Below are 16,464 nucleotides of genomic sequence, written 5' to 3' on the forward strand. Positions count from 1 at the left end.
GTGCTAGTGCTATTCTGAACACAGCACAAATCTTCAGGAGATCTGCACATTTGAGGGTTGTGGATTGGTCTGTGGTAATTACACACTCACACAATTATTAAGAAACATTTTTAATGAGTTTGGATGGATATTTATGTCAAAGATGAGCATTACACAATTTTGATACACAATCATAGCTGGTTAAAGTGCAAACAATTACTGTTATTCGTAAACAAGTTTTAAGATGTCCCTTTTTGACAGACAACGTTTAAAAAAATAATTTGCAATTCAAGGCAGTTGAATGTACATATCTATACAAAAGGAGATTTTTGCTCTTCCAAAACAAGGTGAGTCTGCAATGCATAGGCAGCAACACAAGAAGTGCACGGGAGATTCGACTAGTGTTAGCATGTTGCTAAGCTAATGTTAACCAAAATACATCGCAAAAATGATGGCTATATGGGACTTTTAATTGTTAATTTTCATCAACTGAAATAAATATATTTATATTCAACATTTATCCCCATCTTGTCACAATGCATCATCTTTTTGGAATAGCCTTTAATAGCGCTGTTGATAAAAGTTTTACAACAGTGAGTCAGAATTAATTGTGAACCTCGTGAAGTCTTGGAGTTTTGATCGATCGAGGTGTTTTCAGAGGGAAGAGATGCTGGGTCCGGCTCTCAAATTTAGGTCATTTTCAGAATCTCTTTCAGAATCGGGCGTGTTATTAAACTTAACCTGAAAAACAGAACATTTGTAACGTGAAGCTTTTCAGTTCCACAACCTGAATATAGTCAGAATTCGACTTCATTGATTTGTCATTGACAAGGTCGTCTAAATCGAGTGCTTTACCTCTTTGACTTCTTGTTTTTTGCTGTTAACAGAAGAAACATGTTTAGTCAAACATCTCGGGACAGAACTAAAGCACATTTTGTATTTCAGATCAAAATTTTTAATAAGTAAACTGTTTACATCTGCTCTGTAACAGTATAGTGGCACTTACCTGTTAAATTGAAAACTACCGCCAATATTGAAGCGCTCTCTGTCAGAATCTGTGTACTTCATTTTCTTCATCCTGAGGTAGCAAACAAAAAAAAAAGATTCATTTAAAAAAAAAAAAAGTTTACCACTAAAAGAATGAGTAGTCCATTTGTAAAATGTTCAAAGTCAACGAGAAAGTCACTTCTGTAATGTGACATTTCTGAGTTTTGCAGGATCTTCAACAAGACAACAGATGTAAGACGAGAATTGGGTCTATCCATCAGAAATGGCAAGTTATTAAATTTTGATTAAAAATTTTGCAAACCTGTGTTTTCCCCAGAAAAACTTTTCTGTTGAATGTTTATGCTATATGTTATGCTGTTGAATGTTTGATGATGACATGTGCGTGAGCAACTTTTATTCGCTTTTGCTGTTTTTTGCAGATCATCTTGTTTTCAGATCCAAGATTCTTGTACTATTTCAGTATTGCATCATGGCAGCGGAATCTTGCCAACGGTGGGGAATGAGTTAAAGTAAATGAGTCGGTTGTTTAGTTTTTGACTTTATTTCTCCTTAAGGAAAGATTTCAGGTCACCGGGACTATGGGTCACTTTCAGGTCACTATGGTTATTCAGTGTAAGCCAGCCAGCATGTTTGAAATGCAAAGAAAAAAACACCTTCTAAGAACTTACCTAACGAGATAGACAGTCAACAGAGCGATAAGTCCCACAATGCTTATGGCCAGCAGAACACTGAGAGCGATGACGACTGCATCATCACTGGAACCTTCGGAATCTTCAGAGATTCCAGAACTTTCCTCCACTTTGATTTCCAAATTGGACTCAAACACCTTCCCCAGCTCCACTTCTACATCGTTGAGATTACTCTGCAGCTTCCTGTGGGAGTCGACACAATTTAGATCCCACAAAAATCACGTCTTGTACATTATCTCCAATATTAACTGCAGTGTAGATATGCAGGCCAGAGGGGTTTAAAGCCTATGAAGCTCATGTTTTTGTTAAAGAACTTGAGTTCTTTATGAATATATTGCAGATTTCAACTGATATTAGTTCAACTTACTCTTTGACCGCAGTGGCTTGGATGACCGCACCACTGGAGTCCATGGCGATGAAACTGACGTAAGTCTTGTCTGCAGATTCTCTAAGAATGGTGCGCATCTCATTCCCATCCTCAGCTCTCACGCTGAGGATTTTCACAGTCCAGCCTAAAACTTTCCCCATGGAACTGAGGAAAAAGCACATCAAATGAATCATTCAGTCTTCTTTGGGAACTTGGTCAAGAAGCTGAAAAGAACTCGCTCAATAGAACGATTAATTCAAATATGATATATAAAAATTCAAATAAAAAGTGGGCTGGGAAATGGCAATTCTCCTACTCACTCTTCAATCTCTTGTCTCTTCCTCTCAACTGTGAACACGGGCTGGTTCAGGGAGATGACCACGGTATTGTCACCTGCAATTTCTTTCACGGTGATCTGTAGGTGGCAAACACAAGCTTGTTTTGATCTTTTAATTGTATTCCTTGTATTGACTGCGCTGTTCTCCACCATTCTCAATCAAAATGCCATTGGTCTTACAAAAGTGTTGTTTTATTTTCTCCCGCTGTTTCTGCTCACCTGTAGTGGTGTAGTTGTGAACAGCCCATGTTTATCGGTGGCTTTAACCTGAAAGGTGGACGGATTGTCTCTAAAACTTGATGCATCCAGTACGTAGACTTGACCAGTGCTTGCCTCCACATCCAGCAGAGTTGTAGACTCCACCAGGGAATACTTCAGTTGAGAGCTCTCGCCCACATCAGGGTCCGATGCCTGAGGGACACACCACCACATTTCAGCCAGGTACATAAATACAAAAAAAAATACATTGTATTACTTGCAAATAACAATTTGTCTAGTTTATTATTTCTAATATCTACAATTTTGTGCTTTGATGCTAGGGTGCCATGATGCTAGGGTATTAACTCTACTTGTAAGCAATAACATTGGTAATGCTTACCTTAGCAAACACTACTATATTTAAAAAAGATCGACCTACATCCATTGCATTTATGTATGATGAATATGCCAAGCCACACTCACCTGGACCTTCACTATAGGATATTTGTATGGAGAGATGCTGAAAATCTCTGCTTTATATAGTTCAGCGTCAAACACAGGAGCCTCATTCACGTTCTCAACCTGAACGTTGACCTGAAGATTGTGAGAGAAAAAAAGTCAAATACAAATATGAATTACCCCTGTGACAGCTTTCTTCTAAGAGAAGAAACTTTGACTAAGTGTTGGAACACCAAGTCTTAGGCCAGAAACACTTTTAATTTCACAAACCTGAGTCTTTGCATTCTGAAATTTGTCAGAACGCAATTCCTAATACAACAAAAGTACAACAATTCCCGGCTACATCCAGAAGTGTGATGGTGGCAATTATGTTGTGTTGTCTTCTAAAGGTCAACTAATCAACATGTATTTTAGCTAGCTTCCCATGTAATAACAAGAACAGTACCGTTGTCTCTGCAGTGTTTGCAGGAGTTCGGGAGTCTATGGCTTCTACTGTGAGGATGTACCACTCCTCTTCCTCCTTGTCCAGCGGTCTCAGAGCTTTTATGGTTCCCTCACCATCCACAGAGAAGATATCCTCATGTGACTTCATGTTATAGCTGACCGAAACCAGTGGACTTCCCGTTAATGCCTTGACCTTCCCCACTGTTGAGGCCTCAGGTTCATTCTCCTTTATTGTGAATTTGTAGGAGGAGTTTTCAAAACTCACACTCTCAGTGAGAGAGGCAATTTTGAAGTGGATCAAGACTTTGGCTACAGAGAGAAGAAAGATGTTAATCTTGACTTATTAATTAGAGAAGATTTGAATACTGAAGAGGGAATTAACGGCTGCCAATAAGAATTGCCCACATTATCCGGAATGTCTACAGGAATTAAGCAAATTAAGCCCAAACCTTCATCAGATTTTGGTGGTGTTCCATGATCTGTCGCTATAGCAGTGAGGTTTAGCAGCGTGTCTTCGGTGACCTCGCTAAGGTCAGAGGTCAAAGTGATGTCTCCTTTTTCAGCATCCAATGCGACCATTGAGGAGCCTTCGGTGAAACTACAGAAACGCAACATTCATGCATCTGTCTTAAAGGAGTTATGTAGGTAAGTGTGTTCATGGTTTAGCCTTCATATTGTTGATCCTAATGGGAGTTTAGTCTTAAGCTTACCTGTAACTGATTAGCGAGTTGTTTCCAGCGTCTTTGTCTGTGGCCGAGAGCGTCAGCAGCACCGCTCCAACCTTGGCATCTCTAACCAGAATGCTTTTGCTGTAGGTGTCAGAGCTGAAAACTGGAGCGTTGTCATTGACGTCTGTGATACTGACCCTCAATGTGGTGATGTTCTGCAGAAAATGAACCAAAAGTTCATATTTGCTGTGAGTAGTATCTAACTTAAAGATTGTAGTATCGTGTATCTATAGTTTTGAATATTGACAGCTGGATCCTCATTGCATCATCTTTGTTAGCCTACTTAGATTGTAGGTGACCATCTGTGTGACATTAAAAAGTACTCCCTGGGGTTTGCTATATGTGTCATTTAGGGATAAATCTAAATCCAGAATCTAGAATAAATATAACCTTTAGAGCAACTCTGCTCCTGCTGGCCTACCATTCTGCAGAGTTCAGCCCTTCCAAACCTGCTCCAACTCACCTGCCTTAAGTAATCCTGAACACCCTGGACAGCTGGTTCAGGCGAGTTTGTTTAGGGTTGGAGCTCAACTCTTGTGAAAATTAGCTCTTCAGGTGCAGGTTTGGCTTACCCTGCTTTAGAACAAACCCAAATCCTTGTCTAATCCATCATGACAAATTTGGCTCCAACCCTAATCAATCACACCTATAATACCTCAATCAAGGTATTCAGGACTATTAGAAACATCAAATCAAGTGTTTTGAAGCTAAACGTTGCAGAACATTAGCTCTCCATTAGCAGTTTTAGACAGCCCTGCTTTAGAGCAAGGGTAGCCATCTCTGATCCCGTGGAGCAACCTTTCAGCAGAGTTCAGTTCCAACTCCGCTCCAACACACCTGCCTTTAGGTTTTAAATAATCCTAAATACACTGGATAGCTGGTCCAGGAGAGTTTGTTTAGGGTTGGAGCCCAACTCGTGTGGAAGGTAGCTCTTCAGGAGCAGGGTTGGCTACCCCTGCTTTAGAGCAAACTCAAATGTTTGTCTATTCCAAGGGCTACCATCATGCAGAGTTTAGCTCTAACCATAATCAAACCAGGACCAGCTTATTGAGATATTCATGATAATTTGAAAACAACAGCCAAGTGTTTTGGAGCAGGGTTGAAGGTAGCCCTCGAGGGGCAGGGTTGGCTAGCCCTGTTCTATGTTCTCTAGAATGCTAGCTATATTGCTAGCTAGATGTATACCTGCACTCTGGGAACTTTGGCAATGTAATTAGTACAATCACAAAACTGTATTTAAGTACACATTCACATCACAAATCATACAAAGAAAAGGAAATTACATTTCCCTGTGGCGTCCCATGATCCATAGCAACAATGAGCACATCATACACAGCCTGTGTCTCTCGATCCAGCTCCTCGATAGCTTCTAGAGTCCCATCCTGAATGAATGAAATAAAGGAATAGATTTTAAGATCTGAACATCTGACAATAGATAGTAATGTGAATATGTTTATGTCCTCACCTCTCTGAATCGGAATATTTCACTGTGTGAGGAAGTATTGATGGCGACACGACCGTTGTCTCCAATGTCAGCGTCTGTGGCTGAGATTTTGCACACATCTCCAGGTGATGAGGGTGTGTATGCACCTTCCTGAATCTCAATGATCTCTGGGAGAGGAAGGAATTGTGGGTTGTTGTCGTTGACGTCCAGAATAGTGATGATGACCTGAGCTGTGGAGCTTAAACCATCGACAGGCTGGTCTACAGCTACAACCTGAGAAAGACAACGCAAGCATCCCATACAGAATGAATAGTCATCCTGAACATTTTGTAAGTAGTTGCATTTAAGAAATGAATGTGATTGCTTTGTACCTGTAGGATGTAATTGTCGACAGTTTCTCTATCCAAGGTAGCGTCGCTCCGGAGTGATATTACTCCTTGACTGTTGATAGCGAAGGTATCGTTATCCATGATAAAGTGACCTTTAGAGAACCCACCCTGATCAGAGAGAAAACTAGAAAAGGTAAGTACATCAAAACAGATTTGGAATGTAGGCTTGTTAATTTGAACGTTATTTAGGTCTTGTGTAGTCTTCTCTCACCTCATCCTCATCTGTAACCTCCAAAAATACCAGAGCATTTCCACCTGCAAGGTTTTCATAGACGGACTCGTTGTACTGGTCCTTACTGAACACAGGAGCTTTATCGTTAACGTCCTCAACCAGCACTGTTACAGTAACGCTGCCAGTGAGACTAGGGACTCCTCCATCTTGTCCCTCCACCTCAAGAGTGTAGCGCTTAACTTTGCCATAATCCAGCTTTTCAGCAAGGATTATGCTACCAGACTCTGCTCCAATGGTAAACACGGGTGGTGTTGAAGAAGGCTCCTGTTTGACAATGTGATAGGTCACGACAGCATTTGGACCATCGTCTTTGTCTGTTGCCACGACATCTATCACAGCTGTTCCTACTTCAGCATGCTCAGACACTGGGGCTTCATCCATTTGTTTGGAAAATATGGGAGCATTGTCATTAATGTCAGTCACGGAGATGTCCAGATTGGCGGTGGCAGAACTTGACGGGCGACCCTGATCTTGGGCGGTGATCACTAAGTGGTACGTATCTTGGGTCTCCCTGTCAAGGGGCTCAGTTAGTGTTATCACTCCTGTTTCTTGGTCAATATTAAACCTTCCAGCACCTCCCAGGAGGGTGTACCGCACTTCGCCATTAAACCCTGCATCCGCATCCGTGGCTGTTACCGATGTTACGTTATCTCCCACCTTGTGATCCTCTGGTACTGAGACAGTAGCAGGGGGATTTTCGAACACTGGACTGTTGTCATTGATGTCCAGCACCTCAACCAGGACTGATGCCTCATCTCGGTTAGTTCCATCAGTTATGGACAGCTGCACAGTGTAGCTGCTCTCCTCCTCAAAGTCTAGTTTGACTATGGTCGAGAGAACACCTGTAGCCTGGTTTATGGAGAACTTGTCGGCATTAGTATCAACTGTTAAGGTGACAGGAACAATAGGATCAATAGACAGGAAGTCCACCTGTGAACAAGAGAGTACACATTGGTTCATGATTAGACTTTACCAGATTTCCACTGTCTTCGTTACTTGTATGTGAGAACTCAAGTCTTCTGATTTTATTACAAGGTAATTATTTTAATCTGTTCCTTACACAAAGCTGTCAGATAACTTCAGAAGACTTGGAATATAACGCACAAGTCATTTGAACTACTGTACTTTGTCCTTTTATGGAGTTTTTTGTTCTTTTTGGAAATTGCCATTGGAAAACAAAAAAGCACTTTGTTTACATTTCTCATTTTGCATTCCACAGAAAACGAACATAGGTTTGAAACCGCATAAGGGTGAGTAATAATGACATAGTTTTAAAAGTTTTAGATATAGGACTGTCTTCAAAGACCAGTGTTCTTCAAATCTTGCCCTGGAGGGCCAATGCCTAACAGAGTTTAGCTCCAACCCTGATCAAACCCATTTGAGCGAGCTATTTAGGATCACTAGGTGAGTTTGATCAGGGTTTGAGGGGCATTGGCCCTCCAGGGCAAGATTTGACGAACCGTCATAGACCCTTGTGAGAGCTTTGACAACGCGCTTTGCAAAATTTAAAATAGATCGTAACATTGTTCCAGAGTGTTCCATGTTTTTTCCTGTTCCATGTTTTCCCGACCAAGTGGCCAGGATCTTCCATTTTTGCATGTGTCCTCAGACTAAGCCGACACAAAATGGTGCTTTTCCACTGCATGGTACGGTACGGTTCGGTACGGCACAGTATGGCTCGCTTCGGCTCGCTTTAAATGGTACCTGGTCTGTTGAGGTTCCAAGCGTACCGTACCGGTACTAAAATGTGACGTGAAACATTGCAGATCACTGATTGGTCAGACAGAATCGTCAGTACCAGCGCCATTGTATTTGCGACCAATAGACATCGACAAGAGAAACCAAACCCGCTAGATTTAAATAGCCAGTAACAGCCACCGCTGTCGTTGTTATCGAACAGTCTATAATCCCACCCACTTTAAAGCGGTACTGACTGCAGTGGAAAAGCAATTGAGCTAAAGCGAACCGAGCTGTGCCGTGTCGAGCCGAGTCGTACCACACAGTGGAAAGCGAAGCGAGCCGAACCGTGCCGCGCCGACCTGAACCGTACTGAGCCGTACCAGCTGTGGAAAAGCGCCATAAGTATACCAAGATTGGTCAAAATATCTCTATCTGTTTTTAATTCTGTAGATAAACATTCGTCAGTTAGCTGGTAGTCATTTAGACCATATTGTTGTCATCAAATGTTTGTATATCAGTTACAGGGCCAGTCCTTCTGAATAGAGGATCTTATAAGGAAACTCTTTGAGCTGTAAGGACCTTGACGATGTCTGCCGCTGACTGATCCTCCTCTACTTTCCCCTGGTAGGTCTTCTGAAGGAACTGAGGATGAGAATCTCCAGGTGCCTTGACATCCACCATTGCAGAAGTCGATCTGCTTATAGCGCCCCCTAAATGTATGAGAAGGCAATGCAGTGGATTTTAAGCCAACAGGAAAGTATCCACAGCCAGGTATACCTCCATAAAATGATAACTTACCATCTTTTGCAGTCACATAGAGTGAAAACTGAAGGATTCTGTTGTCCTCGAGTGGGATTAATTTAACTAGCGTAATCGCCCCATCATTCTCATTAATGCTGAAAAAGCCGTCCTCATTTCCAAACTCAATGGAGAAGCTGATTTCACCATTTGGACCTTCATCCAGGTCTGTTGCTTCGACCTGTATGTAATGGTATAGTATGTTTATGGTATAGTAGTCATCTTATAATGACATAATGGTTCCATAATTTCCAGAAATGTACTCAAAAATTGATTGTGCTGGAAAGCGATTAAATGACTCAACAAAATATTGAATTGTCACCTTGACAACCTGCATTCCAGTCGTCTGATTGCCGAAAACTTTGCCCTGATACTTAGAAGTTGTAAACTGTGGACTATTATCATTCTCATCCAGCAGGACGATGGTCACCTCGGCTGTTGCTTTGTTGGTGGAAGGAGGGGTTTCTTGTGCTTCAACCTTTAGATTTTGGAGAGAAAATTGCCATGTTGCTTATTACGCAGTTGTGTATGAAAACACAGTTTGATTACATTATAATTCTTAATTTCTAAAGAATCATAGTGATAATGATAAAATGAGTCTCATTGTTACCTGAAAATTGAAGCTGGTTGTGGTTTCTCTGTCTAGGTCCGCAGAACTTTTCACCAGAATCGTTCCATCAGTCCTAATGGAAAAAGGTACGGATTCTGGAATAATCCGGAATGTTCCTACAAATCCTCCCTAGAGAAGAAGTCACTTAGTAAGTTCTTTTCTCATGCATATTACTTTACAAAGAGACAGTGATGTTTTCAGGAACTGTACCAGGTCTAGATCAGTGACTCTAGTCTGAAGCACAAACTGATCCTGTGGTGAATTTTCCAGAATAGATACGGTGTACTCATCCTGGTCAAATTTTGGAGGGTTGTCATCCACATCCTCAATGGTGACGGACACCACAGTGTTAGCCGTCTTACTGGCATCATCCTGCTGAGTTGCCTATTTATAAGGAAATTATGAATAGAAAATATAAACAAACGCATTACTGAAACCTCTTCAGATTCATGAATGTCTTCAGAAACGTCTGATACCTGTATGTGAACCGTTATCTGCTCGATTTCCTCTCTGTCTAGTGCCGTTTTCACAGAGATGACTCCACTGTTTTGATCGATGTCAAAGTTGCTCTGATATTCATTTGGAATGACTGGAACAGAAATGTGGATATTTGCTGTGTTATTATCAGAAACTTGTTTATTCAAACAGAAGTGTGTTATTAGCAGTGTAAAGTACTTGTTTTATCACAATTACTGTGCTTGACTAAGTTGGGTGGAATTTTCTGTATTATAAGAATCACACATCTACAGATAAACTTGATTTGTAAACAGGTAGAGGAGGTTATTTATATTAGGACTCGTGTCATGTAAGTGTCTTCTGTTAACAGCACCTGCTGTTATGCTGTAAAGTACAGGCTGGTTGATGCCCGTGTCGCCATCTTGAGCTTTTATGGCCTCAGGAGTGATGTTTGAGAACGGTCCTACCTGTGTATGGACAGAAAAGACATGAAGGGTTCATTTGTTTGATCAGACATGCGTTTAAATATTGATCATGACGTCATTTACCTGATTTTCCTCAATGGATGCCTTGTAGAAACTGTGATCAAAATAAGGGTTTAGATTGTCAAAATCTTCAACTGTTATTGTAACTGTTGTGGTGTCACTGAGATCTCCTATATCCTGCAAGTAAACATAGGGTTTTTATTACTATCTAACTTCAAATTATAGTTCATCCAAAATGAAAATTGTCATTTGTTCCTGGTGCCCGTTCACTTTCACCATATGGAAAAAAACAGACATTCTGCTAAACATCTCCTTTTGTGTTGCTCGAGATTTCATTTTTGCGTGAACTGTTCCTTTTAAGAGAATAGACTACTAAAGTAAGTTTGAAGTTTAGTGATCAACGTGATCTGGAGGTTATGCCAGAGAGTTTGTCTTTACTTTAGCTTGGACGGTGAAGATGTACTGTTTAGCATTGTTGTAGTTCAGACGTTGTTTCAGCCTGATGTTTCCGTCACTTCTCACTTCAAAATCATCTGGTACTGGAGGCTGTTAATGAAGATGAAACGATAAATTAAGATGAAACACTTACTGATTAATTATATATTAGTTTCCTTTCATTTAAAATAAACTGCAAGTATCAAAACAGTTACTCAATTTGTCATTAATAAATGTTTAATCGATCGACAGCCCTTTTGGAAATTCATCTTAAAATTAAATTCCATCTAGTATCTGATACATGTAGTTTTGTGTAAACCTGCTGTGTTAATATTATATGGGAATAATTCATGACTTACAATTATAGAATAATCAATTCTGTTGTTTTCTGAAGAAACATCAGCATCGTCCGCTTTAACCCTGAGCACATCTGAACCCACAGCTGTCGTCTGGAGCAAAAGACACAGTTTACAAAGAGATGTGAGTCTCTGAGTGACCAAACACACTTCTGCTGTTTAAAGATGTGACCTTACACACACCTCTGACACTGTGGCGCTGTATGTTTTACTCTGGAAGATCGGAGGATTGTCATTGACATCCAGAACTTCTAACGTCCTGATGTTTTTCAGCTGAAATGGAAAATGAAGTGACTGTTATAGTGAAGGTTTATGAGCTGAATACTTTGTCTTATTAAATAATTTGATAATGTTATAGTTTAAACTTACCGACAGGTTTGGGCAAGTGAGTGAATAATACAAAATCCCTCCTGTCTAGAAGAAATAACACACACAAAGAGACAAGTTGCACTTTCTTTCTTTATGAGATTAAAAAAACAAAATGTAATACTACCAACCAACTACCTATTGAAGATATAAAATTTGAGAAAATGGAATGAGATAATTACTTAAATATATATATATGTCTCTCTCCTCTCTCTCTCTTTCTATAAATGTGTATCAGTGAGGGACAAACCTCCTTTAGTACATCAGCATCCAGCGGTTTGACGGTTCGCACCGTTTGGGTTGAGTCTTCACCCGAGTAAATCAGCTCCAGAAATGTTACACCAATGGGAAAGAGATGTGGCTCCAGCACCAGACGATCATCAGGTCCAATATTAGTGATAATCTCTACAACTCCTGAAGGCCAGATCAGATACATATTCTGACACACAATCTAAACATAAATACTAGATAATTCCAGTATTGTTCTTGCATTACTACTCCTGTAATATTCCCAAGCGAATGCATTGACCACAGAGGGTTTTTGATCAAATATCAATTATTTTGTTTCAAATAATCATTTACAAATGTGAAAAGAAGCATTTCTCACCTTCATATCCCTCCTGGATATTCCCGATTTTGCCATCGGTTCCAGTTGCACAGTTTATAGGTAAAGTACCTTAAACAGAAACAAGTCATTGGTTTGAGGACTTAACAAACCGCTTAAAGCCTGATTCACACGCCACGACCACGCACAAAATGCCCTGAATCACACAATTCACTAACAAGAAGATGAATGACAATTTAAACATGGCCATTGATATGCTGGTGACATGGACGGTACAGTTGTCTTTCTAATCTCTGATTGGAAAACTAATATTACTCCAATGTGCATATTGTTAAATCATTTCACTTATATTATTAAATAAAGCAGTTTCCAATTAAATCCTGACTTTTACTTAATTAGAAGACCTTTGTCCTGTAAAACGCGTTTTTTAACAGTATAGACAACAGCTAGATCTAAATATATAAAAGTAAGTTAAGCCTCACATCCAAATGTTTGAAGTTAAACTTCATACTTCAGCTGGTTATGAAGACATTTTGACTTACCAATAACACTCCTAGCACTGTGGACATGAAGACAAGCTAAAATAAATAAAACCGAGAATAAATCCATCTTTTCCATAATTCACTGTCAGTGCCGCCTGTATTATGAAGACTGGCAGGGGAGAGAATGAATATTCCTTGTGTAGTTTCTCCCTCTGAGCTGTTCCTTATTGTATGCCATAAACAGTTATTCTCTGATGTAGTCAAGTATCAAAGGTGCTTCATAAAGACCAATAATGAGGAGTAATGTGGGAGGGACTGAACGGAAATAGTTACGTTACACGTTTATTTGAGGAAATCTGAGATTTTAAACTGATAGACTTTGCTGTTGACATTTACTTGGCTTCTTGTATCACCTCTTTTTTCTGTCACATAATGGAATCATTTTAACTTGAATTATTTACTTATTTAGTAGATGAGCGAATTAATAGGAAGGATAATAAATCTGCTCATAACAACAAAATAGGATGATTTAAAGATACAAGATCATGTTGGGGAATGATCACCCTGTCCGAGTTTATTTTGTAACAACTGTTACGCTTACATATTTCTTCCTTAATAATAAGCACTCATCCATTGCCATAAATCTAAAGATTTTTTGCTGGACTTTGGCCTGAAATTGAGCAGGCTGTAAAGATATGTGACGACAATGAATAATTCACACCCAGCTCTGCTCGATAACTAAACAAACCGATATGCTTTTATTTCATGTTGCTACTGCCAACACAATATTATCTCTGCTTACGAGTTATGAGCCTTGCTTATCCGAACCAGCGTTATATTCATTACAGCAACATTTCAGTGACATCACGGAACAAATCAAAGGTCACACGCAATGACACTGTACATAAAAGATTATTATATCTTGTGATGATGACATATAAATGCATGCAGATGAAAAGGTGTGACAAAAACTCAATTTGGTGTCTCTTAATCTGCTGGAAGAAGGGATCAAAACTGCTAAATTGATTAGTTTATGCATGAGTGCAGAGGACTATAACCCTGCTCCCGCAGAGCCACTTTCCTGCAGAGTTTACAATCTGTTTGTGTTTTCTAGTGATCCTGAATATCTTGATTGGCTGTTTCTTAGATCTCCTAAAGTGGGCAGAACCTCTGAAAGGGGGCGGAGTCTCCACACGCAAAGACTTTCTCCATTGGCTCTGGCTTCAGTCAATCGTCATCAATTTATATTTCAAAATAAAAGTTCATAAATTGAACTTAATTTCTGGTAGTTCTAAAATAAAAATTTGTAAAATATGCAACGCATTCTCATCGCAAGACGTCATATACGACACTTGCCAAAGCGTAGACCTCCAACACACATGGCACCCTTTAGCGTCAAATGAGACGCTTCGGTTATGGTAGGTTTAGGTATGGTGTAGGGTTAGGGTTAGACCACTAGGAGGCGCCTTCTGCCCCATATATATCTGCGTCTCATTTGACGCTAAAGGGTGCCATGTGCGTTGGATGTCTATGCTTTGGCAAAAGCGTCGTATATGACGCCTTGGGATGAGAACGGGTCAAATATGCTATTTGGGTGGCCCGGCTCAGCGATCTCGTTGCATAATCTTAACTGATTATCTCCTAAACTGCCATTAGCACGCTGTTCAACACACATCAGTCAATTTCTCTGGTTAAGCTGAGGTTTTAGGGTACGTTTAGGGGTTAGCATTTATTGTAGCATAGCATTGTGTGGAAAATCAGCACTGTGATTGACATGGCCAATGAAATCTTTAGAATCTGCTCAAGGGCGGAGTTTGAAAAGCATGCTTGTCATGTTGCCTGTCTGTCAATGGAGGAACCACGCCCTATTTTAGATCTCCCACCCCGTTTTGGAGATATCCAAGGCTGTGTCTGAAATCGCGCCTTGTACCTTTAAATAGGACACTTGAGGGAACAGCCATTTGTATATGTTATCAAGTGCACTCATTAAATCCCACAACGCACAGCAATCAACAGTTAGACAGTTAGAAAATACCCATAATGCACTGTAACGGTTGCATCAAATTAATTCCCATGTCTCGCCAGAAGATGCGCCAGCAGCTGAAGCATCCATCCATTTTCCAAACCACTGGTCCAATGTGGCAACAGCGTAACATCATACAGGTAAATTCCTTTTTTAAATAGATTAAATTAGCCGGCCTTCCGGCGCACTCATTGTCCAAATTCACTCACTCGTTTTCATAGAGAGCCTATAAGTCCCGCCCCTCCACTTCCAGCTCATAGGACCTTATTTCGGAAAAAATAGGTATGATGGACAATGGCGAGAGACAACTTATATTTTTATTCCGTCTGAACTGTGCCCTGAATTACACGTTTGTCAATTTAAAAAAATAATTATGAAAGTCGTAGTTTGTTATAAAACAGAAGAGTAACATTTAGTTTTATGTGAAAATCGCTCTATGAACTTCATCTCCCGGGAAGCGAAACAACAAGCAAGATCCGTTGCTCGTATGTGTGCAGTCTGGTACAAAACACTCAGGCATGACGGCGTAACGTTACGATTATAACATATGACTAGAAACAATGACAGACATTAGCTTCAGTAAAGTTAGCTTCATTCATTGAGAGAAAATGTGCGCCTTTGGGGTTTGTAGTCTTTGGAATTACGTATTTTCACAGTCTTATACCTCAACGGTTACATCAAACTGCAACTTTCTTGACTTTAAAATGCATCTTTTAAATTGACCAACTTCAAACTTTTGTGTAATTCAGGGCACAATTCAAATGAAATCAAAATATTTGTCTCTCGCCAGTCGCCATTGACAACTACCAAACAATATTTTTCCGATATAAGGTCACATGGTGGTCGACGGGAAGGGGAGGGACTTAGGCTCTCTATTATCATTCAAATGAACTAGGCTATATAGGGAATAGTGACTGAGGGTATAGGTTCAAACACAGCCCAGGCTCTAGCTAATTTACCCTTCTCGGTGCTCCAGTTGTTTGATTAGGGTTGGAGCCACATTCTGCAGGACAGTGACGTGTGTCAGAAACGCATAGGCTACTTTAGGTATGATTTACATTTGTGCAGGATGAATGAAATTCATATGTACTATGTTCTACATCCACCATGGTGTTACTGTCACGTGACCTACCAGCTACATTGCTTCACTGCCATTCACAAATCCTCTCCCTTCCTGTGACCTCATCTTGATCATGGGATAGAAAAGTGTCCAACAAGTCCCTATTTTGGGCATCAAAAAAGTCATATCTGTTTAAATGGGGGAATCCTTAAATCTGATAGACTCTCAATTAAACAACATATTTCAAATCTGCAACAAAATCTGACATTAACCGCCCCAAATGTTGTTTTTAATGATGAAATAACGTTAAAAGGCTTATTTTTCAGGCTAGACCAGTCAATGTGCGTGTATGTTTCTATGGGAACCGGAGATTTTAACGGCAGCTGCAGTGACGCAATGACTTTACTAATCAGCGATTGGGTCTTTTACTTTGAAGGCGGGAAGTATTCCTCTCGTAGCAGACAGTTTTCCCATAGCTACAGAAGTAAATAATAGGAGTTAGTCGTCTTTGAATGTCTAATTGCTGCGTCCCAATTTGCATATTTTCCGTCTATTTCGCTAAATTTTTTCCTGAAACGGTAAGAAAAAATAAAATGTGGAGGATTTTAACTGTGACAAGATGGTTGACAGGGCAGCTTAAACTGTGACAGGATGCGTAACTAAGCGACAGTAAAGGCTGTCCATTAAAGACGCAGTTTATTAACAGACAGTTGAGCCCACAGCTCCGTAGGGCCTGTTTACACGGTGCACATATTGCTTTCTCATGCACTGCTTTTTATTTGTTTTTACAGGTGATCGTCTCTTTGAATGTTGAAGCACTCTGCTCCGCCTGACCTTCAGAGGGTGCTGTTTCCCTCCAGGAGTTATGGTATGT

General features: G+C 40.1%; 1 protein-coding gene across 1 annotated transcript; it reads right to left on the minus strand.

The window, feature by feature from the left end:
- Nucleotides 1–94: 94 nt before the first annotated feature.
- LOC120488797 (protocadherin Fat 4) lies at nt 95–12,737 on the minus strand. Its single transcript, XM_039685453.2, has 30 exons — nt 12,568–12,737; nt 12,068–12,136; nt 11,711–11,874; nt 11,464–11,508; nt 11,278–11,367; nt 11,098–11,187; nt 10,742–10,849; nt 10,367–10,480; nt 10,192–10,285; nt 9,839–9,951; nt 9,573–9,746; nt 9,363–9,491; nt 9,075–9,230; nt 8,753–8,933; nt 8,534–8,664; nt 6,254–7,204; nt 6,025–6,150; nt 5,675–5,926; nt 5,493–5,591; nt 4,192–4,364; nt 3,931–4,079; nt 3,483–3,790; nt 3,062–3,172; nt 2,600–2,791; nt 2,364–2,458; nt 2,044–2,208; nt 1,656–1,859; nt 986–1,057; nt 835–856; nt 95–720 (listed from the first exon to the last, which is right to left on the minus strand). Exons 1-30 carry the CDS (start codon nt 12,641–12,643, stop codon nt 634–636), a joined length of 4,740 nt encoding a protein of 1,579 aa, XP_039541387.2. The 5' UTR covers nt 12,644–12,737; the 3' UTR covers nt 95–633.
- Nucleotides 12,738–16,464: the final 3,727 nt, after the last annotated feature.

Source organism: Pimephales promelas, chromosome 6 (genome assembly GCF_988280905.1).
Source record: "Pimephales promelas chromosome 6, fPimPro1.hap1.1, whole genome shotgun sequence".
Lineage (NCBI taxonomy): Eukaryota > Metazoa > Chordata > Actinopteri > Cypriniformes > Leuciscidae > Pimephales > Pimephales promelas.